At 51.9% G+C, this 25,870-nt stretch overlaps 1 protein-coding gene across 1 annotated transcript; it reads right to left on the bottom strand.

Annotated features, from left to right (window-relative positions):
• Nucleotides 1–16,932: 16,932 nt before the first annotated feature.
• Nucleotides 16,933–20,272, bottom strand: LOC141727395 (cilia- and flagella-associated protein 45-like). The gene is made up of 10 exons (XM_074533883.1): nt 20,148–20,272; nt 19,689–19,830; nt 19,168–19,338; nt 18,842–19,020; nt 18,578–18,707; nt 18,197–18,343; nt 17,958–18,071; nt 17,560–17,753; nt 17,182–17,406; nt 16,933–17,011 (listed from the first exon to the last, which is right to left on the bottom strand). Exons 1-10 carry the CDS (start codon nt 20,270–20,272, stop codon nt 16,933–16,935), a joined length of 1,506 nt encoding a protein of 501 aa, XP_074389984.1.
• Nucleotides 20,273–25,870: the final 5,598 nt, after the last annotated feature.

Raw genomic sequence — 25,870 nt, 5'->3', positions numbered from 1 at the left:
GGGATAGAGAGGGACAAATATATGGTAAGAATCTTTTCATCGATATGATGGAAAAGATTACAAAATAATTTAATTTGACTGATTGTTGGGAGGGACACAAGTGAGATTTGGCCATGGCATGGTATCAGTTTAGGTTCCCTAGACATTATTAAATGGATTACATCAAGACAAAGCATGGTAGCTCCAAAAAAAAGGGAAGGAGAGTGGAAGTTAAATCAACAATAATAGGGGAAGAGTGTTTATCAAGAAAAGGGAAAATGTATACTATATAAGTAGGAGAAATGCCATGTAAAAAATATCTAGCAGAAAATGACACACACACCAGGTGGATCCCAGAAACCACCCATTCATATTTGGTCGATAGAAAAAACTGAAAGTAGATGTGTATACAGGGAAAAAGAAAAAATGTTTGAATACGTAGGAGATTATTTTAACCCATTCTGGGCAATAGAAACCCTTTCCAAATATTGGAAACATACAACAAATCAAGATTCTAATTTCTGGGATGCACCTAAAAATTTATTTTGGATCTGTGGTAACAGGGCATATGTGAAGTTAGTGGGAGGGTGGACTGAGATTTACACAATTGGAGCAATAAAACCATCCTTTTTCTTACTGCCTTAGGATGCGAAATCAAACTTGAGAGTCCCAGTACATTATTGGAATATGGATCCCAATATAACCAGTTAGATGGTGCCTGGGCCAGTTCTGACCCTCGCTGCTGGGCCAAAGGCAGCACTGTGGTGTTTTACCCCAGAGATACCTTGGCTGCTGGAGAGTGCAGCGGGGCACAGGTGCAAGTCCAGGCTTGTCAGGACTCCGTTTACCTCAGGAGAGAGAGCTTCTGGCGATGGCGAAGATAAGAAAGGGAGGATTCTGCTGGAGGGTTGCGAGATGTTTATTCCATGGTTACAGAGATGTCTGCACCGGGCAACTGCTGCTAACAGAATGGAGGCCGCATGGTCTCATTAACCTTTTAAGCTCAGGGCAGGGGAAGGGGAGGGGACAGGTGAGCCACCAACCAGGTGAAGGGGCAGGGTCTCAAGGGACTAGGGACACCTATACGGGCCAATGTCCCCCAGGCCTGAGGGACCAATCACACGACGCCATGCTGGTATGTTAGCCTGATTGACAGGGCACACTCAGCAAGGGGTGAGGGGGAAGGGAGAAGGTATAGGCACACCTGGGAAGGGACCGGAAGTTTAAAACAGGACATTGCAACACACCGCAACATCTCCCCCTAGTTTTGTTTAAAAAGAAGAGGGCTGTGTTTATGGTGCAGAATGATTGCCAAACCATGGTTGGTAAATCGGTTCTTCTTCTACAGGAGGGTCAGTGTTTTCTACTGAGGCTTCCAGGTCATCCACTGGAGCACTGAGGGCTTCCAAATGGTAGACCTCAGGAGGGGGAGATGAGCTTGAGATTAACTTGAGAACCATACGTCTGATTACTCCAAAAACAATGCTAAAAACTACAATAACTACAACTAAAATAAACAGCACTAAAATTACAGTTTTCAGAATAGATCCCAACCAGCCCGAGAGTCCCCAGCCATTGAAAAGTCCATTCAGCCCGTTGTCAGTTTCTCTGTTGATGTCTGAGAGCCTTTGTCAAGGTAGTCCATATGTGGTTTGGGCTGCGGTAGGAGATCGCAGGTGGGATGATCATGAGTAGGACGAGAAGCAGGCTCGGTCTCATGGCGTCTCGAGGCTTCACACGAACAGTGGGATCTAAACTGGTACAAGGAACTTGAGACAGACATATATTACAAGCTATTCCAGATAGAAGGCTTAAATGGAATTTCCTCCAGAGAACGCGTGCGGCGTTTTCTTCTCCAGGCGGCGTGAGCAACCTGGGGTGCTTCTGCAGATTTCTCTGAGACCTTGGGAAATAGGGCTTTACCCATTTGAAAGGAACCCACCTTAAACCAGAGGGGGTGGACACACAGGCGTATCCACGTCCCCAAGTAACCAATTTGTAAGGTCCCACCATTTTCCAAGTCTCAGGGTCCTTTACTAAAACTGGAGGTTTTTCTTTCATCAACCTGTGACTGCTCCCCCCAAAGTGGCATAGGATGGGTGGGTTCAGGCTGTCAAAAGAACAATTCAGAAAATTGATTGTGAATAGTGCCCTGGATAACCGGATGTGGGGAGGTTCTACCTTCAGAACCTGTTGTTGCTGGTCCAGGACCCTTTTAATATCACGGTGAGTTCTTTCTACAATGGCTTGACCTGTAGGGGAGAAGGGGATGCCAGTTTTATGCTCTACTCCCCATTGCTGCAGGAAGCTCCCGAATTCCTTGGATTTATAAGCAGGCCCATTATCAGTTTTCAGCTCCTTGGGGATGCCCATAAAAGAAAAAGCCTGTAAGAGGTGCTTAATAGCATCAATAGATGATTCTCCTGTGTGGGCAGAAGCATAGACCACTCCAGAAAAGGTATCTACACTAACATGAACATATTTCTGCTGTCCAAAAGCCTGTATGTGTGTTACATCTGTTTGCCACAGTTCACAACTGTTCAGTCCCCTTGGGTTTGCTCCCGTACTCGCTGTAGGGAGTGCATGTTTTTGGCAATTTGGGCACGTGGCCACAATCGCTTTGGCCTGTTCTCGAGTGATGTTAAACTGGCGAAGCAGGCCAGGTGCATTTTGGTGGAAAAGCTGGTGGCTGATTTTTGCCTGTTCAAAAACATTTGGGAGAGTGGCCATCACTGCAGGTGCAGCAAGAGCATCTGCCCTTCTGTTGCCTTCAGCGATAAACCCTGGCAAGTCAGTGTGTGACCTGACATGCATCACATAAAAGGGTTGCTCTCGGTGAGTGACTAACTTTACCAGTTTGGAAAGCAATTCAAAAAGTGCGATGTTAGATACATCTTGCAGTATTGCTTGATCTGCTCTGGATACTACTCCTGCCACGTATGCAGAGTCTGTAATCAGATTAAATGGTTCTGAGAACCTTTCAAAAGCCCTAACAACCGCAGCCAATTCAGCAACCTGAGGTGAACCTTCCACCTCAGCAATGTCCGTCTCCCACTGCTGGGTTTGAGGATCCTTCCAAGCCATAACGGACTTGTGGGACCTCCCGGACACATCTGTAAAGACAGTTAGAGCCCTTTTTAAAGGTCTCCTACTTAGAGCAGTTCTTAATTTTAAAGTAAATTGAACATCTTGTTCAAACAATTTGCAAGCGGGTCGTGCTACCGAAAATTGTCCTGAGTAGGAATCCAGAGCAAACTGCAACTGTTTCATTTTCTTGAAACAATTGTTCCAGTATTTTCATAGTATTTTGACCTGATTTTAACTCAACTGGAATGTGAATGCACTTAAAATCACATCCTGCTAACTCCCTGACCCGGGTCCTTGCTTTTCGGATCAGTTCTGCTACCAGCTCCTGAGGCTTTGTCAGTCTCTTGGACCTTTTGTGACTGAGGAAAACCCATTCTATGATCAAGAGAGAGTCCCTCTGGTCCCGGTCCTTTTTTGGTGAGTCCTTTGCCTTAGGTGTTTGTTTTTCCTCCCACTGGAAAATAATTCCATGGAGGTGTGGCAACTTACCTAAGATGATAAATTTGAATGGCAGGTCAGGCCGGCATCGGTGGGCCTGTCTTGTGGACATTGCAATCTGAACCTTTTCTAGAGCTTTCCGTGCCTCTGGGGTAATAGACCTAGGAGCACCTGGGTCCTCTCCCCCTTTCAATAAATTGAAAAGAGGGGCAAGGTCTTCATTAGTCAGACCAAGCCATGGTCTTACCCAATTCAAAGACCCACACAACTTGTGGACATCCGCAAGGGTCTTGATCCTTGGATTGATTTCTAGTTTTTGAGGAACAATGGTCCTATTTCCAATTTCTAAGCCCAAATACTTCCAAGGTGGCATCTTTTGAATTTTCTTTTCCTGGAGCTCGAACCCTGCAACAATCAATGCATCGATCGTTAGGTCAAGCGCATGTGTTAGTAAATCATCATTGGGGGCACACACAAGGATATCATCCATATAATGATAGATGATGGCCTTCTCTGCGGCTGCACACACTGGGGAAAACAGGGAAGAGACATACCACTGGCAGATAGCTGGAGATACCTTTAATCCCTGAGGAAGAACGGTCCAATGGTACCTTTTCATAGGAGCTTCTGAATTCATAGAGGGAACTGAGAATGCCAAACGCAGTGCATTGTCAGGGTGCAATGGGATTTGGAAAAAACAATCTTTAATATCAATAACAGCTAATTTCCAATCTTGGGGAAGCATTGTTGGGGATGGCATACCAGGTTGGGGAGAACCCATATCTTCAATTACATTATTAATTTGTCGGAGGTCACAGAGGAGTCGCCACCTCTTTTTGTCAGCTTTTTGGATGACAAACACTGGAGAGTTCCATGGGGACATGGTCTCCACAATGTGGCCCTTTCTTAGTTGCTCTTCTACTAGTTCTTCAAGCACCTTTATTTTTTGTTTACTGAGTGGCCACTGTTTCACATCAAGTGGTTCGTCTGTTTTCCACTTAAGTTTTTGGGTGGGGCGCTGTTGTTCAATGACTGCTGCACAAAAATGCTGTGGAGAGTCTAGAATATCAATTGTGACACCCCACTGGGCCATTAAATCTCTCCCTAACAAAGGTTCTGAATAATCTAACACAAATGGACGGATATTTGCCAATTGTCCGTTTGGACCCTCGAATTGAATAATGCTTTTGGATTGTTTTGCCAATTGCAGACCTCCTACACCTCGAAGGTGACCAGCAACATTTTGTAATGGCCAATGTGCTGGCCAGTCTTGTACTAGAATCACTGTGCAGTCTGCACCTGTCTCTACAAGCATCTCAATGCGTTTAGACTCCCCACCCCCACTGACATTGCACCACAATTTGGGTTTATCTGTCCCAATAACTTGGACCCGGGCGACTGTGGGCCCTTGTTTTTCGATATTTTCAGGTAAAGATGGCACAGGGATAGCTTGAGCAACAATTTGTCTCTTGGGAAGAAACAGGGGTGGGTGGAAACAGTGCAGGCTGAGAACAAATTGCTTGGGATCTGATGTTGTCATTCCCGGAGCAATTTCGATCTCTTGTGGTGTGTGGGTGTCCCCAGTGATGATGTACTTACAACAAATTTGGTTCCAAGTACCCTTCTGTTCAGGATTTACAGAGACAAAATGCCAGTCAGTGTCCTTCAGGTGGAGTGACTCTGTCAGCTGCAACCTGTAAGGCTCATTGACAGAAGATGCGGTTAACACAGAATCACTTAAATCATAACAAAGGTTATTTTGTTTCACTTTCAACAGTGGACTAGCAGACTTGGTCTTTGAAACACCTGCTTCACTTACACAAATGTTAATATTATCGCGCGCTTGATTTGTTTTGCTACCCTTATTCTCTTGGCCTGCTCTTTTTATGTCTGCACGCCTGGCAGGCTGGCGCTTTATTCTTCGTTTTTTTGTTGTTGACCCCCAGGGAGGGCTTGTAGTTCTCCTCCCCTGCCATTTCTAAATTCATCAAATTCCTTTTTCAGGGGGCACAGGTTACTCCAGTGTCCTAGGTTATTACAAAGCAGGCATGGTTTAGTGGGCTCAACCATTGCTGGTCTCCGCTGCTGCCCAGGGTACTGCTGTGCTGAGGGAAAAGGTGCAGGGCTGGCAACAGCGACACGCTGGAGTGGTCTTGGCAGCAGCCTTGGTCTGGTGTCTTCAGCCACAGTCATCAGAGGCACTTTCCTGTTACAGACTAGAAGCATATCTTTTAATGTAGGGGAAGGTTCCATAGGAAGGCTCAGGATTGCCGCTCCACACTGTTCATTTGCATTTGTAAACGCTATTTCTTCTAAAATTGCTTCCCTAGCATTTTCCTTTTTAACCTGTATTTCAATGGCTCTAGTTAGCCTTTCTACAAATTTCAAAAAAGGCTCTGATGGTAGTTGTTTGATTTTACTATAGGGCTCAAAAGGCCCCTCAGGTTGGAGGGAAAAGAATGCTTTTTCAGCTGCTTCTTTTACTTTCTCAAGTGTTTCTGCAGGAATTGCAGCAGCTTGGACTGAGGGAGAAGACCACTGGCCTTCACCACAGAGGTACTCAAGGGTAATAGGGTTACCACTGTTGCCTTTCGCTGTGTTTGGATCAGCCTGTAAGCCTGGGAGAGCATCTTTTAGCAGTTGTTTCAATGCTGATTCCCATAATTTGAATTCCGTGGATGTCATGAGACATGAAAAAAGCTGTTTTAAATCATGTGGAATCACAACAGTCCTACTTAATTCAGAATTTAAAAGGCCACGGAAATATGGACTGTGTGGACCATATTCTTTATGAGATTTACAGATCTCTTTAATCAATTGTCGTCCAAAGGAGCTCCAATTAGCAGTTGGAGCTGCTCCGGCTTGAACTGCAGGCTGAAACATAACAGGAGCTAGCGACAACATGGGACTATGCATTGGGTCTGCCGTCCCCTGCTCTGTATCCCTGGAATCAGAAGCATTGGGATCACAGCTACAGGTCTGGGGACAGGCAGTGGGTGTGTCCCCACCGTGGGAACCCGGGGAGGGGGCGGGGAAAGGGAGCCGGCAAGGGGTGGGGAAACCGTGGGAACAAGGGGCAAGGTCAAGGAGCTGGCAGGGGGCGGGGCAACCGTGGGAACAGGGGGCGGGGTCAAGGGGCTGGCAGGGGGCGGGGACACCTGGTGACATCACGTCAGCAGACGCCCCCTGGGAGGAGTAGAAGGGCGGAGCTGAGGGTACTGCAGGAAAGACGGGGGGAGGGGGGAAGGTGTCACGAGGAACAGGAGGAGAGGGGGATGGGGCAGGAATTTTGGGATGCTTAAGAGGATTTTGGGAAGAAGAAGACCAGGTTTGGGAAGATGCCACGTGGCATCCACCATCTTGTGGACCCCCTAGGGACTGGGGGCCATTTTGGACATCACTGCTCTCTGGAAAGCTAACACGTGCTCTGGGTTTTAGAGGAGGGGATACAGGGGGTTGGGAAAGCCACGCAGCGTGGCCAGGGCTTTGTGAACAAAACAACTCAGGTATTCTTGCACACTCTGGGAGCCGACTTCCCAATGAGTGTGCTCTCTTTAGAATACCAAGTTTTGGGGAAAGAGGTTTTGGGGTTTCAGAGCTGGGAGGGGGAGGAACAGGGAGAGCAGAGGTACATGGCTTTACATTTGGCTTTTTCTCCATTTCCTTTTGTTTGAGCAATGCTGTTCGAATTTGTAAACTCCAGAACACAAATTTAGCTGAGGGTGATTTGCCAGATTGCCCTAAGGTTATCAATTCATTCCCAACTTTATCCCAGAATTGAATATTGTGGATTTCTTCAGGGGAAATGTTTGGGAACTGCAGAAAAAGCCATCTTATAAACTGTTTCAATTTTCCTTTAGAGAATTTCACATTACCATTGACTAAAATGCTAACAATATTATAATACACTCCCCTTTGTACAATGCTAAGTTTGGAACCCATGTTAGATGTAAAAAGCAAAGTACTTAATCCCGCCTGACCAAAAACAAAGCTAAAATCAGCTACCAATTTCTAAAAAAAACCACAGATAGAAAGCGATACCGAGCAGACAAAAGCTTCACAATGCAGCTGTATATACTGCTTTTAAAATTCCTGGGCAGCAGCAGCAGGGCTCGCCCTTCCGAGCCGAGGCAGAAACAAAGCCTCCCCCGCCGTAGAATGCAGCCCCCCCGCGGAGCAGAGAGAGCAGCCACTCTACGTGGCAAGCCGAAACCAGGACGCCCCCCCCCGCCGCGTGTGTGCAGAGCACTCCCGACCCCGCAGATCCCCCGGCCACGTGGAAAGAGAGCCCCCCCCCCTCCCCCGCAAAGAGAAAGAGAAAGAGAGTCCTAACACGTGTCTGAGCACGCTGCTGAGCCAGGGGGGGAAGGGCAGAAAGCGATCCCGCTCCGGCGCGAATTCTAAAAGACAGTGAAACGCGCGGCAGAAAACTAAAGCTAGCACGCTATGAATTCCCGTCTGTGGGGCTGCGCAGCCAAAAATGCAAAGGCAAAAAAGGGACAGAACTCACCGCAGAGTCTGTTTTTGAGCTTTTGCTCTACCGAAAGCAGAGATACTCACGTGAAATGGAAGCTGTAGGCTGGGTCTCGGCAGATAGGTCTCCACCGGAAAAGGACCTCTCTCTGGGTGCAAGAGAAGCTACCCTTTTCTTCCTCTGGAAAATCTGCTCACCACAATGAAGCTGGGCTTTCCAGAAGCGCCGAACAGTCCACGAAACTTCTTCTGGGAGTATTCCCAAAGTCTCTAGCTGAGGGCAATGCAACCAAAGCCCTTCCAGCTGGATGCACGGCTGGCAGAAACTTCTCTGAGGTACTACGAGTCCGTTTTCAGGCTGCAGAGTCACTTTGCCCGCCTCAGGGACGCCAATATATTGGAATATGAATCCCAATATAACCAGTTAGATGGTGCCTGGGCCAGTTCTGACCCTCGCTGCTGGGCCAAAGGCAGCACTGTGGTGTTTTACCCCAGAGATATCTTGGCTGCTGGAGATTGCAGCGGGACACAGACGCAAGTCTATGCTTGTCAGGACTCCGTTTACCTCAGGAGAGAGAGCTTCTGGCAATGGTGAAGAGAAAATAGGAGTGGATTCTGCTGGAGGGTTGCGAGATGTTTATTCCATGGTTACAGAGATGTCTGCACCGGGGCAACTGCTGCCACCAGAATGGAGGCCGCATGGTCTCATTAACCTTTTAAGCTCAGGGCAGGGGAAGGGGAGGGGACAGGTGAGCCACCAACCAGGTGAAGGGGCAGGGTCTCAAGGGACTAGGGACACCTATACGGGCCAATGCCCCCCAGGCCTGAGGGACCAATCACACGACCCCTTGCTGGTATGTTAGCCTGATTGACAGGGCACACTCAGCGAGGGGTGAGGGGGAAGGGAGAAGGTAAAACAGGACATTGCAACACACCGCAACATCCCCTCTGCAGCTGAACCACAGTGACCACTACAGTTACAGGGGCAGGTGAAATCCTGGGGGCTGCAGGAGTCCCTGCTGGTGACAGTGACAGTGCACAGTGAGCACCCACAGCCTCCATCCCAACACCCCCACAGCCCCTCCCCAGGGACTTGGGGTCACCGTCCCCACTGCTCCTAATCTCCTGCCCTGACCTCTTCCCTCTACCGGTGCTGGAGGGTCCCTCCAAGCCCACCAAGGAGTCCTCCCTGAATCTCAGCTGCCACAGCTCCTCCAGACCCCTATGGCCCTGATTCCCCCTTCCTACACCTGTTCTACTGGGAAGGGCCAGGTGTTGGGAGCCCACAAGGGTCCCCACAACTGCTGTTGTTCACTGTGGAGGTCTCCCACTCGGGGAATTACAGCTGCCAGGTGCGCTCTGAGTCAGGCGTGTCATGCGGAAGAGCAGTGCCCAGCTCCATGTCACAGTGCACAGTGAGTGCAATGATAGGCATGAGGCCTCACACCAAAATCTCTACCAGCCCTACCTGAAAGCCTCCTCATATTCTCTCCATTCTTTCCCCGGTGCCCTCGTTCAACCCTGAGGACCCTCCACACCTCTCTGAGCCCACCATGTCTCTCCCTGAATCCCTTCTGTCAGTTCTCTTGTTCCCTGTCACTGCCTGGGTCATCAAAGCCCTCCCTGGGGTCCCTTCTCCCACACTGAGCTCCCATTTACTCCCCTCCTACCCCAACCTCCTCTGCATCTCCCTGTATCCTCCAATCATGTCATCTCCCCCCACAGGGGTCCCACTCTCAGGGGTGTCCCTGTGGGTGAAGCCCCCTGGGGGACAGGTGGCACTGGGGGACTGCCTGGTGCTGAGCTGCATGGTGGCTGCAGGGACATTGCCACTGTCCTTCTCCTGGCACTGTGGCGGGGCTTGGAGGCACCACTGGGCACCAGCCCCTGCCTGGAGCTGTGCCACTTTGGGGACAATGACAGTAGCTGCTATCATTGCTAGGCCAGTGAAGGGGACAGTGTGGCTGAGAGTGTCCTCCTGAATGTCACCATCCCAGATGTCCGGGACCCACAGCTGCCCCCCATAGTAGCCATCCCACCCTCACCCCACAGATGACATCCCACTTTAAGTAATGGCCCCTACCACCACAAGACACAGTTCTGTGCAAACAGGACCTTCTGGTTCTGGGTGTCTTTTACCCACAGTCTCCCATTCTTGGAAGGGATGGAATCTTCCCCATTCCATCCCATCCCTGTACCCCTACCCAACACTAGGTGCCAGCCCCTCCCTCCAGCCTCAGCCCCATCTCTCCCCCACAGTGCCCGTGGCCAATGCCACCACCACTCCTGGTCCCCTGCCACACCAGGTGCGTGCAGGTGACCCCGTGAACCTGCACTGCTCAGTGCAAGTGGGCTCAGCCCCTGTCACCTTCACCTGGCTGTGAGATGGCTGGGACGTGGTCCGAGGTCCCCTCCTGGAGCTTGGGGACATCAACATGGGACATTCAGTCACCTACCAGTACGTGGCCACCAACCAGCAGGACAGGCACCATGTATTCCAGGCCAGACCTGGCCCTGGAGATGACACCATCGGCACACATGGACACATGTGGGTTCACGCGGGGTCACCAGGGCTGCAGGACCCTTGAGGTGACAGGTGACCCCAATGTGTCATGTGTCCCTCTCTGTTTCTAGCAGTAGCTGTGGGGATTAGTAGGACCCTCCTGTTCCTGCTCCAGCTCCTGGCTGTCATCACAGGTTGTCACTTGTGGCACTGCTGGGGTGGGTAACTGCAATAACTGTGGGTCTCTAGGCTTATTGTAATCCAGAGCCGGCTTGCTCAACACTAAAGTCCACACAGAATTGCATGAACAAGACAAAAGATGAAAAGCACTCTCTGCCAATGTGGAGATGAGTATCCTGTTACAGAGCTTGCAAGCGTCTTCCAGGGTGAAGAGAGAGGCGAGAATCTTGACCTCATGTTCAGAAGGCTTGATTTATTATTTTATGATATATATAAAATTATTACTATGCTAATAGGAATAGAAGAAAAGATCTCAGAATGCTAGCAAGCTAAGAATAGAAAAGGAACCAACAACAAAGTTCTGTGTCCAGGCAGAAAGCAAGAACAGCTCCTCCGTGAGTGGTCAGCAAATCCAAACATTAACAGAAGACCAACCATGGCTGCACCCGCTGCATTCCACAGCAGCAGACAACCACCGTCCACATCTGCTGCTGAGGCCACAGGCCCCCAGAAAGGGGAAAAATCCCAAAGAAAGGACCTTTCACAAAAAATGTCTGTGCCAGTATCCAGTTTATTAGCTTGTCCAGGGACACTTCCGAGGTCAGTGACCACCAGGTAGCAAAGAGGTAGAGCCTCACCTGTGGTAGGGTTTTATGACCCAGGTGATGGGGGCAGGGAAAGAGGACCGTGGCCAATGGGATAACGCTGGGGAGGGGCGAGGGGAGGGACCACCCGTGGGGCAGACCCCCAGGGATACAGAGACCAGAGGGGTGAGGGAGAAACCATGTGAGGGGGAATATACCATCCACGTGACCCAATAACATATTTCCCAACACCCAGTGCAAACAACTAAATAACTATTTAATGCAATACCACAGGTAACGAGGAGGGGGATGGGCTCCTGAAGGGCAATGGCAAGTCCCCAGGTTTGGGGGGCAATGGGGCAGTGATCAAAGCCCTGACACGGTGGGGCTGAGCCCTCAATAGTCTTTTCTCAGGGTCCTGGGGGACCTGGGGGCATTTTGGAGTGTTCTGGGGTGTCCCAGGAAGGGACACCCTTAAGGAATATTGGGCTGGCAATGGGAGATCCTGGGATCTTTGACATCCCTGCTGTAGGATCATGCAGGGATGTTGGTGGGGGGGTCTTCAGGGATCCTGGGGGAGTTTCCCTCCCTGCCATGTTTGGGGTTATGGTGGGTTCGGTGGTGCTCAGAGGTCTTAAAGGGAATCAGGGGTACAGTGAGAGCTCAGGGGTCACTGGGGGGTCAGATGCCCTGGGGGTCCCACAGTCACAGCCCAATCTCCTTTTCCTTGCAACCACCAGGAAATCCCAGGACAGGTGAGTAGGCAGTTCTAGTCTTTCCCTCCTCCCCAGACCATACCCCAACCCTTTTTATCCCTGCAGGGCCCTCCTGGATCCTTTGCCCCCCCCACTCAAAGGAGGGGAAGGTGCTGGTGCTGGACACTGACACTGTGGGCATCGAGCAGGCAGAGGGTGAGTACAGGGAATGCAGGGGTGAACAAAGTCCCAGAGTGGTAGATCAGATATATCATAAACTCTGTAGCTGTAGCAGGAGCCGCAGGGCGTCCCACCAGGGCAGGGGGTGTGGGGATTACAGTGTAGCAAAGAAACCTTGGGGCAGTGGTGGAGAAAAAGCACCACTGGGTAGCTGCAGCCCAGTGTAAGAGACGGTCTGAAGTTTCCCTCATTTGCCTCATGATCATCGCAAAGACAGAGACTAAGACCATGAAGACCCTGACTAGAGTTCTGGGCCTGGTTGAGGTGGATGCTTGCCAAGTGATTGTGTACGAGTGTGTTTGCGGTGCCACCATGGTACACTGCTTCAAGCAGGGCCTGGCCAGGAGTGACTTGCTCTGTAAGCTTACACCTGCTTCACAAACCCCGCTCATCACAATAGCCTGTGAATTTTCCCACCTTTTGGCCAAATGATCTTTCTGGGTTAATTTTGATGATCCCCCATGGAAAATCCCTCATCTGCCTCACAACCACTGTGACAGGCGGAGATTGAAGTTCCCTCCCCAGGACTGAGACTGAGACCCCTATAATTCTAACACAGGGAGTGCTGGCCTGATTGAAGCAGGATGTTTGCCAGGTGTTGCCTGCAGGTGTGTTCACTGGACCAAGACTGCTTCCCATATAAACCAGTCCTGGAACAATGGGTCCCGAACTGGACTGTCTGTACTTGTTCTCTACAGACTTATTCACCATGGTCCTGTACCTGTTCCCCCTTTGGCGGAGGACTATATTTAATAGACTCCTGAGTCAACCAAGACTCTGGAATTCTCCTCGATGTGACAAGACAGATCTATTGGCTGGACCAGGAGGATTTCATCTCTCCATTGGTGGCTATATTCCCCTTCCCCTTCTTTCTCTCTCTCTCTATTCTTTATCTCCTTTCTAATCCTTCTATCGCATTTGCTGTGGGCACTCAGTAAAAGGTGCAATTTGTTTTGATTAGTACTGAAATCCCCTTTGTGTTGTTTTTTGCACTCTGAGATCAGTTAATGAACCATCACAACCCCCACTTGTACTACCCCATCAGATCGGATCATGACACCCAGCTCCAAACAGGCCAGGGGGAAGGCTCCCTGGGAGGGGAAAGTGCTTGGGTTTCCAGGGTGTGAGAAACGACTGCTCACTTTTAAAATTTCAAATGTTTATTAAACCTTAACAAAAAAAAGGGCTGAATAAGGAAAAAGTTTTCAGCACTGGGAGTCCCTGTGACCACCAGCCACATGCTCCTCTACAAAATGGATGCTCTACCTTTCATATCTTTAGCTCTCCCCACCCCCTGTCATGCTGGCGGGTTGGGAAAGTTGCCTCGACTACTCGCCTCCACATTGAGCACTGTCTCTACTAAATGGCGACGTTCGCCCTCACTCTAATACCGTGACTCTCAATCTGGCAACCCTCAGGTGCTCTCTAGCCCCTACAAATCCTTCAGTTTCATGCATCCTGCTGGCCACAGGTTCCCTGCTTTCCTCTTCTGTACATCCTGCCTGCAGCTTCTCACTCCCTCTTTTACACACATCCCACCAGCGACAGGGTCCCCACTTTCTTCCCCCACCACACGTCCTTCCGTTCTTTTTCGTCCGACCGTCCAATATCTTAAAGCTTCAACAGACCAGGACGGGTCCAATTTATTGTCTGAAGCTGACTTTTATACATCTGGATTATGAAAATTTCAATCTGGCTAAAAATATTTATGAGGATCTTCTAAGTCTCATAGCCACCCCAAGCACACTACTTCACTCACACTTTAAGCATTACTCTTAGCTCTTACATGCACTAGTACTCACTTGATCTGATAAAATCAGCAGGGGTGTGCCATTCATCTGAAATCTCTTGGGCCATAAAAGAGATTTTATATCCCAGATGAGTGCCCCATTGTGAGAAACAACTGAACACTTTTAAAATTTAAAAGGTTTATTCCCCTCCAAGTGATTCTGTTGGAATGCCAGGGCTATCAGCCACTCTTTCCATGTGACTTGACTGCTGGCTGTTCATCTAGGAGTCACCCCCTCCCACTCCCAGCACCTTCAGCATGACAATGGGAAAAAATTCACTGAGAACCCTAAACCCATAACATTACCCATCCTGAATTTTTTTCCCATATCAACATTGAACTTAAGACTTTTCAACTATATACATACTTGCATTATTCAAATTATATATATATATATATATATATATATATATATACACATCAAGATACAGCTACAGGTGCAGTGGCATCATGGACAGCTCACCCAAAGATAAGATCTCTTTGAGGGATACACCATGTTTCTCTGCCTTTTGTGTCACCAACCAGGTGCAACCTGGTCCTTGATCAAAAACAAGCTCATGAGTGGGTTTGTCATTTTCTGAGGCATGGTTAATCCAAACTGTTTTCCCTAACAGGCCTCTCAGCTGTACCACAGAGACTGTGAAAAATGCATATTTTTTGATTGGCTTTTCACAAATATTAAAATGAATATTATATGTGTTGTGTTAGAAAGTAATGCTGTATTAATTCTCTTAAGTACTGTGTTAAATATAGTTTTAGGATATAACAAAATGTTAAAATAGAAACTATGCTACGTAGGATACATTTTTCCCAAAGAAAGAACTCTCACCAAGACAGCAGACACAGGACACCTAAATCATTCAAAGAAAGAGAATTTATTGCTCCATTATAAGGAGAAACTAACTTCTGCCCACCTCGCTCAGGCAGGATGACATTGTTAGGATTATGAGGAAGAAGTTGACAATGACCAGACAGAATCCTGTATTTTAATGGAATTTATGCATCATGTATGAGATGTATGAATATGAAACAGGCTATTGTTTTTAAGGGTTAATCCTTTGTTAACGGGTGTCCTTTTTTGGACTTATGCTGCCCAGAAAAAGGTACCCAGACATCCGCAACTCTTTGTTTCTATTGCCTCATATTGTCCTAATTCAAATTGTCGAAATTATTATTATTCTAATTGTATTACTATTTTTATAACCATTTTATTACTATTAAACTTTTTAAGTTTAATAGTAATAAAAAAACAAGTGATTGGTGTTTTTCACAGGAACCTTATCTCCATCTACAGTGTGAAGGGACTCTGGTGTTGACTGGCCATGTAGCCTTTGCTGAATGCTGATCCCAGTGCTCGAAGGTCCCCCAATTCAAGCTCTTTGAGTTGTTTTCAACCATCCATGACAGTGTTCAACCTTCCCAGCAGATGGTGCATGGTAGGGGATGTGATACATCCACTCCACACTGTGCTCTTGTGCCCAGGTGGTAAATAAGCTATTTCTGAAATGAGTTCCACGATCTGACTCAATTAGCTCTGGGGTGCCATGTCACCACAGGACTTGTTTTTCCAAGCCCAGGATGGTGTGCTGGGCAGTAGTGTGAGGCACTGGGCGCACCTCCAGCCATGGTGGTTGCGTCTGCCGTGGTGAGCACATATCACTTACCTTGGCGGGTTTGTGGCACTGCAAAGTAATCAAACTCCCAGGCCTTTCCCTACCTCTACTTATTCCAACGCCCACCATTCCTCAGAGGCTTTACTCTCTCAGCCTACTTAACGGCAGCACATCTCACACTCATGGGTAACCTGGGAGATGGCGTCCATGGTTAAATCCACCCCTTAGCCTTGTGCCCACTTAGAAGTGAAATCTCTGCCCTGATGACCTGAGGCATCATGGGCCCATGGAGACAGAAACAACTCTCCCTTGTGCTGCCAGTCCAGATCAACCTGTGATGTTTTGACTGGGGGAACCTGGTCTACCAGTTCATTATTCCAATGTTCCTTGTTGACTTGACTCTTAGGCACGTATGCATCTCCATGGTGGACTCTCACAATCAGCTTTTCCACCTGGATGGTGATGTCTTGCAACATTTCAGAAGCCCAGATGGGTTTCTCTTTACATTGTCAATTGGCCTCTTTCCATCTGTCCAGCCACCTCCACAGAGCATTGGCTGTCATCCATGAGTCAGTGCAGAGGGAGAGCTTTGGCCACTTCTCTCATTTGGTGATGTCCAGAACCAACTGGACAGTCTTGGCAAGGTGTTCAGGTGCTCAATTCCTTCTGTTTCCACAGCAGCAATTCCAAAAGCCCATCAACTTCCCTTTGGGTCTTCGAAGTACCTGTTCCTGAGGTAGTCAATGCTCAGGATCCACAGGGCATCTGGGCCACTTAGAATGGGGTGTTTCTGCCAGTCCTTCCCAGTCAAGGAGTATGCATAAATGTGCATAAAGCTGATGCAATATCAGGGGTGTAAAAGATGGACCCATCATTTTTGTGCATGAGCCTCTGGCATTTTGCCATGCTCCCAAGCACAGTCTCTTTTGCTTTGCTGATTTTTTTTGTTCTCAGTAAAACTTCTATAACTCATTCCCACTTGGGTTCTGGATTGTTTATAACAGGTGGTCAGCCAGAGCAATCACCCACTTCTTTTGTTAACTCACTCACCTGCCATCCATCCCTGGGGCATCATCCCCTCTTTCTTCCATCATCTTTCAGTTGACAAATGGCAAAAATTCACTAATAAGCCCAAACCTAATAAGTAACACAACCCCAGAGTGGGACACGTGGGACAAGGAGCCTCAAGGCTCCTCCAGCCCTGAGGGCAGTTCCTCCCAAACAGCCCTGAGGCCAGGGAAGGACGGAAAACACCATCTTCTCAGAAACATCGTTTATTGGAAAATTTAGTCAATGCAAATGGAGCCCCAAATCCGTGGGGAATTGGAGCTGGTTCCTGGTGGGGCTGGGCCTAGGAGGGGCCTCTGCTGGCTTGGCTCTGGGCTTTGCGCTCCACCTGGGCACAGTACTTTTCGGGCATTCCAGTGGCTCTGCAGAGGAAAGAATCCATCAGGTTCCCAATGGATCTGGGACTCTGGCCCCACAGCAGGTCCCATTTGATGAGGATGCAGAGGGAGCTGGGAGGTGGCCCAGGCTGGGACACTAGGAAGGATTTGGGGAGCCCAAGGAGCCCAGGGAAGCAGCACTGGCAGCCCCTGACCTGAACTCCTGCAGCTTCTGCTGCCTGAACTGGGTGAGGCGCTGGCTGCGCTGCCGGACCTCCTGCTGCAGCCGCTGGCCCTCCTCAATAACAGCCGCCCGCTCCCGCTGCCGCTGCTGCTGCAGCTCCTGGATCTGCCGCCAGAGATCTTCAGCATGGGCGCGCTGCCGGAGCTCCCTCTGCTCCTGCTCCAGCTTCTCCCGCTCCAGCTGCTCCTGATGGGCCCTGTGGAAGAGCTGGGCTGGCTCAGGGACCCTGCCACAGCCCCTCACACCTGGCACAGCGCCTGGGCTGGCACTGGAGCCTCTAGAGCAACTAGCTGGAACTGGGAGCCCCCTGGCCACCACCTCAGCCATCCCTCAGTCCCATGTGCCTCACCTGAGCACCCTCTGGAATTCCTGGCGGTCTTGCTGCACCTGCATGGCCAGGTACTGCTCCTTCTGGGCCACCTGCTCCAGCCGGTCCTGCTTCAGCTGCTTCTCCAGCTCGGCCTTCTTTCGCGCCTTCTCCAGCTCCCGCCGCCGCCATTCCCGGTCTGCGACCTCTTGGTTCCTCTTGGCTCTCAGAGCATCCTGCCCAAATAGGGGACAGTGCTGAGCTTCCCTCAGGGGCACCTTTGGAAGCCCTTGGCTGTGGCTTTGGCTCTGCTCCAGGATGTCCCCTGGCTCCAGAGGCTGGTCCTACAGACCCCCCACATCCAGGGGTGCTGCCCCTTCACCAGTCTGGGGACAGGGACGGTGGCAGGGGAGCACATCACCTGTTCCTGGGCCACTCACCTGCTCTGCCTGCCAGTCCTGGGCCCGTTCCTGTGTGGCCCTGAGCCGGGCCAGCTCCTTCTCCTTCTCCAGGCGCAGTTGTTGCTGCTCCGCCTCCAAGGCGGCTTCACGCTCCTACGGGGGTCAGAGCCCCCAGGGTGGGACAGAGCCCAGGATGGGACAGAGCCCCAGGGTGGGACAGAGCCCGAGGACAGCTCCTGCAGCCCCTGCCCACCCCACCAGGAGCCCACTGCTCTTACAGCCTTCTGCCGCTGCTGCTCCAGCACCCGCTCGTCCTCCAGCCTCTCCTGCTCCCGCTGTTGATCCTTCAGCCTCTGGCTCTCCATGTTGAAACGTTTAATATCAGCATAGATTTGCTTTAGTCGCTCCTGTTTCTGCTCCCAGGCCTGGAAATGCCATGCAGGGCTGGAGATCACCAAGTTGAGTGCTCTTCCATCCTTGTCACCCAGGGCAGGAATGCTTTGGGCCACCTCCCTAGGATGTCACAATGTCCCCAAGGGACTAGAGCTCTGATCCTGCTGGCTGCTGTCCCTACTCCCTGAGTGTGGCTGATCTAGCTCTGCCAATCCCTTTCCAGCCATGTGGAAACCTCCCTGCAACTCCCTATTCCCTGCTCCCACCTTCCGATCCTCCCTCTTCATCTGCTCCAGTCGCTCCAGCTGCCTCTGGCCCTCCTGGTATAGCTCCTCAGCCCTCAATGCCCGCTCCTCTGCATTCTGCTCCATCTGTTTCACAATGCCCTGCCGGGCTCTAGGAATACAAGAGCAGAAGGGTTTCCTATGGCTTCATCCTGCTCCCTATCATGGGCATGCTGGCATGGACAGGGCTGGTGTGGTTGGAATGGGCCAGATGCCTCCATGGGGAAGAGGGAGCCTCCTGCTCACCTCATCAGCTCCTGCTTCCTCTGGCGCTCCAGTTCCTCCTGGACCTCCATGCCCTTCTCCTGCTCCATTTCCATCATCTTGTCCAGGCGCTTCTCTTCCTCTGCCAGTTCCTTGAGGATCATCTGCTTCTCCAGGACTTGCTTGTCCCAGATCATGTTGCTCTTGGCATTGAGGAACAGCTGTGGGGACAAGAGGTGTCTGTGGCTCGGAGCCGCACTGGGACACAGGGAGCAGGGAGGGCCAGGGAAGGAGAGGAAGAGCCTGGGAGCACAAGGAGCAGGGGAGACTCAGCAATGCCAGGTGATAGAGGGGAGTGCCGGCCCTACCGCGTTCAGTTCCCGCACATCTTCCTCCTGCTCCAGCCTCATCCTTGCCGCCCGCTGCAGCAGCTTCTGCTCCTCCTGCTGCAGCTCCTCCTCCATGTCTCTCCAGCGGTTTCTCTTGTCCTCCAGCTCTGCCTTTCTTTGCTCCTCGATCTGGGCCTTTTTTAGGGCTTCCTATGGGTACAGAGAGCGCTGCCCAATCCTGGCCACCTTCCCAAGGGCTCACAGGGGTCACACTTCAGGTGCTGCACTCCCGACACTGAGTGGGAACATGTCAGGCTCCTGGCATGTCCATGGGCACCCCTCTCCACACCTCTGGGCAGACACCCCATGCCCTTTGAAGGCTGGCAGTGCTGGGCACAATTTCAGGGATGCTGCCCAGCTCTCAGTGGAGCCCTGAGCCCTGCAGCCTACCCTGCACCCCAAAATGTGGTGGACAGAGGGAGGACCCCCTGTGGGAGCCACCACCCCTCAAACCCAGCTGTGGAGCAGGAAAAGGGGGAAGCAGAAAGGGAAATGCCTACGAAAGCAGCGTCCTGTCTGGCTCTCAGCGTCTTCAGCCTGTCCCAACGCTCCACCTCAGTCAGGGCTCGAGCTGATTCCTTAAGTTTCTCATATTCCTTTTCTCCAATGATGAGACACGGTTGGGGCTTCTCCTGGGGAATGCTGAGGAGCACAGAGAGAGAGCTTAGTGGCATGGTGACCCCAACAGGTCCCTGTGCTCCCTGAGCTGCCCACTCAGCCACCATGTCAGCCCAGATCAATATGGGAAGTGCTGGGGAAGCAGTGGGGACCTGGCTCTCTTGTTTTGGGGTGAGGCAGGAAGGGAAAGTGTGGTGAAAGTGGCACCAGGCAGGGATGCAGGGGACAGGATCCCCGGGGGTGGCCAGGGCACACTGCCAGTCCCTGCTCCCTAGAGATTTTGGGATGCTGCACTGACATCCATTCCCCCAAAACCCCTCAGGACTCGGGCACAGCCTTACACGAGGTCCCGGATCAGGTCCCTGGTGATGATTCTGGTGGTCTTTGGTTTGTATCTGACAGAGAGCTGTGATTCAGGCGGTTTGGGCACATCCTGAAGGATCACAATGGGGCTGCTGGAGCCCATGACCTGTGGGAAAGGACGATGTGAGGGATCCGAAATCCCCACACAGTGCTCCCTGGACACCAACTGATCCTGGGAGGAGCTCTGGACCCTCAGTTGTGGATGTGCCCTCAGGGGCACGACCGACAGGGGCCGCAGGGGCTGGGGGTGAGGCGAAAACCGGGGGCAGACCTTGGGAAGTAGGGACTGAAATCCTGGTGGGCGAAGCTGCCGACGGCGCGGGAGGAGGGATCCCCGGGAGGAGTCTCCCGGACAGAGGGACTGAGATCCTGAGCCGGTAGTCGCGGCTGCCATGGCACTCTCATAGAGTGTGGGAGGTGTGACAATGTCCTGGAGCCGACATTCCAATGTGATGGGACCAACGGTTGGGATGTATCTGAACCGATTGTGACAAAGAGCCCAAAGCCACTGTCGAGACATGTCGGGACCGACTGTTGCCATGGCAGCGCCCCCAACAGCTTCCGGGACTCACAGGATGTCCTAGAGCAGATGGGGGACGGGGATGTTGGTGTGAAAGCTCCGAGAGCTGGGAAGAGCAAATCCAAGGGAAGGCAAAGATGGAATTGCGGCAGCCAAGAGGAACCCGAGTGTTATAGATACATATTATAATATTGGCTTTTTGCAAATATTAAAATGGATTTTATATGTGCGATGTGAAAGTAGCTTTGTTATAAAGATATCATTTTTATTTCTAGTATTAATTAATCTTAGACATAGTATTGAAATAGCTGATATAAGTATGCTTGTATTTAAATGCCTGCTTGGACTGGATAACATCCCATGAACATAGGATGAGGACACCGGCTACAGATATGCCAACTATCAACACCCATCCTCTGAAGACAGTGTGGACCAAGGCCCAAAACTGAAGACGATGATAAAAAAGGACTAAAAGAACAATCCAGGAATATGCATCCTCTAAAAAGGTGGATCCAAGGAGGAGATATGCTGAACAGTTCTTGGAACATGTAAACTAATTTGGGGGAAATGTTTACTACGCGACAGGCTGATTGATATAAGGGAAAAGATATTTAAGGGGTATCCCAGAAGAGAAGAGTGTGCTCTTGGCTGAGTGCCAACCTTTGCTCTAGGGTCCTTGTCTCCTACTGTCCTTTATTAGACTTTTTAAAATTTCACAGGAGAGTGAACGTGGTTTTCACTCCGAGGTTGCGAGAGGAACAGCCCTGCAGGAAGGAAGGTGGGGCATGAGGGTCTCCAGGGATTCGCCCAAAGCCTGTGGGGGTCCCCAGGCAGCAGACACCCTGCTGCAACCCTGCAGGAGCCCCGGCCAAGCAGAGGATGCCCGAAGGAAGCTGTGAGCCCGTGGGAAGCTCCTGCTTGAGCAGTTCCCGGGGCACTGAGCAAGGGCAAGGAAGGGCCTCAGCCTGGAGCAGCTGGGGCAGAGCTGCAGCCCGCAGGAAGGACTCCCGCTGCAGAAAACTCCTGTGGAAGGCAGGAACCCCAGTTAGGTGGAGGAGGGCAAGGACTGCAACTACTCCGGCTGAGCAGCAGCAGAAACAACCTGTGCTGAACTGCCTGGGGCCTCCCTTCCCATCTCCCTGCGCTGCTGGAGGGAGGAGGGAGAGCCCAGGAAGGAGTTTGGGGTGGGGGGGAAGGTTTTTTGAAGGATTTATTTGACTTTTCCTTATCCTGCTCTGATTTTGTCAGCAGATATTCATTCATGTTGCTAATTCTGAGCCTGCATTTACCGTGACAGGATTTGATGAGTGATCTCTCCTGGTCCTTGTCTCAAACCAGGAACCTTTTGTTCAATTTTCTCTCCCCATCCAGGTGTGGAGGGCAGTGAGAGAATGTCTGTGGTGGGTGCAGGGCATCTGGCAGGAAGGAGAAGGAGGGTCCAGGTCAGGTTGTTGAACAGATTGTTGTGGTATTTCAGTAGTTTTGTGGTTCTCTCAGTCCCTTGGCAAGAGGGAACAAATGGCCAATTGTTGCATTTCCGGACTGGTTCCCTCACAGAGCCACGGCTTGGGCTCCCTTGGAGGTTTGTGCTTCTTGCAAGACTGAGCAAATCACACACAGGCCATTTTCCCCCACAGAATTCTCACCTCTGCAGCAGCTCTAATGCTGCCAGAATCAAAGCCAAGGGGGCAGGGGGGACCCTCAGGTGCTGGCTGCCACCTGGGGCTGGGAAATGGCCATCCCTGTGCAGTGGAGCTGGGCCATGGCTGGGTCCCACCCTTGCATTGACAGGGGTCACGAAGATACGCCATCTCTTTGACAGGTGGCACCACCACCCCCAGGGACAGGACCCCCCACGCCATGATGTGTCACCCCCTGGACTGGTTTCCCCCAGGTGAACCCCAGAACAGGGACCTCCCAGGACAGGACTCCCCTAGATGTGCCTCCCAGGACAGAGTCTGCTCCCCTTTCCCATCTTACTCTCAGCACAAACAGCCTCTTCCTTCTTGTCTAGGAAAAAGAAATTGTTGAGAGGGCACAGCCAAACACGTCCATCCCCCATGGCCTCCCCACTCTTCTCTGCACCACCTCTCCCCATTTTCCCCCTCCCCTGCGTCCCCCCAGCCTGTTCCCTGCTCAGGTGCTCCCTGGGATTGCTGAGCCAGGAACTGGGGGTGAGGGAACATGGCACAAAAATGAGGAAAAATTAAAAAAGAGAAAGAAAGAGAAGAAAAGGGCAGGGGAGGGCACAGAGGCAGAGCTACCCAGGACCCCCATGTGATGCATACACAGGAAATGGGCACCCCAGGGAGGCAATGCTAGGCCCTGGGTCATGCCCAAAATCTGAGGCACCCAGGGAAGAAGCTGTGACCCATGGGCCCACCCAGCCACTGCCCATCCATGGCATCCCCATTCCCCTGGGAACCCAACCATGGAACCTCATTTCCTTCTGTCTCCCCTTCCCTGGGGCCCCCAATCCTGGACTGCAATTCCTCAGGATATCCATTCCCAAGGAACCCCATCCTGGTAATTCCAGACCCTGGGACACCTCTTGCCTTGATTCCCCCAGGATCCCCATTCTCACAGGGGTCCATCCTTTCCCCTGGCATCTCCATCCCTCAGCCCCCACCCCATGATCAGAAATCCCTGGAGGTCACGTTGTTCTGGGACCCTCATCCCCGAGTCTGAGTCCACCCAACCCTTGGGACCCCCATCCCTGGGTACCCCATTCCCCTGGACACCCATCGCTGGCTCCCCACACCACCTCAGCCTCCAAATTCAGGCAACACCACGTCCCCACCATGTACCACCATCACCCCATGTCCCACAAGGTCCCCACCCTGCCCTCACCAAGGGCCATCTACACGTGGGGACAAAGAGGTGACCTTGCTTCCTTCCTCTTCATCTGAAGAGCCAGTGGAGCAGTGGCCACAGCAGCGAGTGACAGCCAGTCCACATGGCTGGGGACACCGGGATGGTCGGGAAGGTGGCGCTGCTCCTGTGGGGTGAGCACCCTGGGCATGGGCTTCGCCCTCCTGGGATAGGGAGGGGAGTTGGCACAGGGGGACTGCAGGGTTCCCTTAAGTCCCCAATGCCAGCAGAGCCTTTGCGTGAGGTGACTGGGGTCATAGGGGCAGGAAGGTGAGGACATTAATGATGGGACAGGGATTCAGGGAGGCATCAGGGGGCTGGTGGGGGTGACCTGTGACAGTACAGCGTGGTCATGGTGTCCCCATTTTGGGGGTGTCCACAGCGTCCCCATGCCCTGCCTCACTATGGGGTGGCCACAGTGTCCCTGTCTCCGAGGGGTCCGTGCCACACAAGGACAGATTGTGGACAGCCACCACCCCCTATGCCCTTCTGCCTCTGTACCCACAGTGCCACCCCCACCCAGCCCTGTCCCTTCTCCCTTCCAGCCCAGTCCCTCAGCCTCGCTGGTGAGTCCTTGGGGATGCCATGTCCCCATCCCGCTGTCCCCAGCCCCACACTGGCCTTTGCTGGCTGGTGTCCCCTGTCACCCACAGGCAGGCAGACCACCCAGCTCCTGGTGGAGCCCCCCTGGAGGCCGCCAGTGCTGTGGGACCTGGTGACACTGGCCTGCCAGGGCTCACTGGTGCCACCACCTGGTACAAGGACGGGTAGTGCTGGGGGCAGGAGGGACATTACAACTTCACTGTCACTGAAAGTGACACCTACCTGTGTGACAGACCTGGCAGTGGTCAGCCTCCCCCTGAGTCTCAGATGGTGAGGGGCATTTGTGTCCCCAACCTGGCACCCGTGGGGACGCCAAGGGTTCTGGGTTGGCTCAGCTTCATGGGTCGCCCCCCTGGTGTGACCAGAGCCTGTCCCCTGCTCTGGGGACATCCCAGAGCATCCATGTGCTGGATGCTATCCAATGGGTGGTCACTGGTCACATCAGGTGTGACAGGTCTCATGTCCCTCAGACTGGCTGGTGCTGCAGAGGCTGGTACAGGCACTGCTGGAGGGGGACACAGTGACACTGTGCTGCCAGGACTGGCAGAAGAATTCCAAAAGGGTTCTCCGCAAACATGAGGTCTTCAGTCTTGCAGTGGGAAGACCCCTGACACAGCCACAAGAATCTGAGGGACAATACTACATGTCCACCAGGCCTGGGAATTTTGGAAAATAAGAAGGGGGAGCCCCCCAAGGCCTTGTATTGGCTCAAGACACAGCAAGGCTTGGTGAGGCTGCTGTGGTTCCGCTCCCCACCCCAGCTCTGTGCCTCAGCAAAGTCCCCTCCTGCAGACTGGGAATGCTGGATCCAGCTGCTGCTGGAACCAACTGAGCCCATGCCCCGGGCTCCAGTGTCCCCTCTTAGCAGGGCCCTTAGCCCTCCTCAGCCACCAATGGCCATTTTGTGTCCCAGGTGGTTCAGTGTCATCCAAAGGCACAGAGGGTCAGAGAATGGCACAGGAAAAGACCTGATGGCAGAGAACATGTCCTGATCCACTGAAAGCTGGAGCGTGTCATGTGGATGGGGCTGTGGGTGGGTATAGTTAAGCAGAGTAGTTAACTCTCCCAGTGCAGGGAGAGTTTCTCAACCTGTGCACCTGATTCTTCTGGAACTTAACCCTGATCCTCCTCCCTGCACTCCACCCTCATGGCTTTACAAGCCCATCATGGACCTGGGCAGGCTGGTGGGTCAGAGAACAGTATCAACAGGAAAAAGCAGCAGCTGTGACATCCTCTATCAAATCAGGTTTGTGGTGTCACCAGAGCAATATCTGTCCCACAGGGCAGGCAGCACCTGGAGGGGACCCTGAGATATGACACCCTGCAGAAAACTGCAGCAGGCAAATGGGTGCTGGAGGCAGCACAGGGGGCAGAGACCCACAGACAGGCCCCTCTGGGCACTAACATGCTTCGCTGCTCGGATTGCTGCAGCTGCAGAGGAGAGAGAGGTTCTGCCTTCAAAGGGGTTGGACAAGGCAGTTTGGGACTTCTGGTTGTTCTTTTTTCTGTTTGCTTGTTTCCCATTCAAACACAGAGGACACCTCACAGCTGCTGCTGCAGCCACTGAATCCTTTGCCCAGAGGGCTGAAGCACGATGCAGGCAGCACCTCACGGGGGACAGGCCATCCCGACTCAGACGCTCTTCTTGGGGGTTCGGCGGTGTCCTTTCCCGAGCTCTGGATTGCTGCTGCTAGCCTTGGACTCTGC

This window comes from Zonotrichia albicollis, unplaced genomic scaffold (assembly GCF_047830755.1).
Source record: "Zonotrichia albicollis isolate bZonAlb1 unplaced genomic scaffold, bZonAlb1.hap1 Scaffold_122, whole genome shotgun sequence".
NCBI classification, from domain to species: domain Eukaryota; kingdom Metazoa; phylum Chordata; class Aves; order Passeriformes; family Passerellidae; genus Zonotrichia; species Zonotrichia albicollis.
Note: the sequence above shows the minus strand (reverse complement) of the source record. Positions and strands in the feature narration are given on the sequence as shown.

Coding starts and splice junctions, on each gene's coding strand:
- LOC141727395 (XM_074533883.1), bottom strand. CDS start 20,272: ATGGGCTCCAGCAGCCCCATTGTGATCCTTCAGGATGTGCCCAAACCG. Junction 18,344..18,577: donor TGAAGAGGGAGGATCGGAAG/GTGGGAGCAGGG, acceptor TGGCATTTCCAG/GCCTGGGAGCAGAAACAGGA. Junction 17,012..17,181: donor CAGAAGCTGCAGGAGTTCAG/GTCAGGGGCTGC, acceptor TTTCCTCTGCAG/AGCCACTGGAATGCCCGAAA.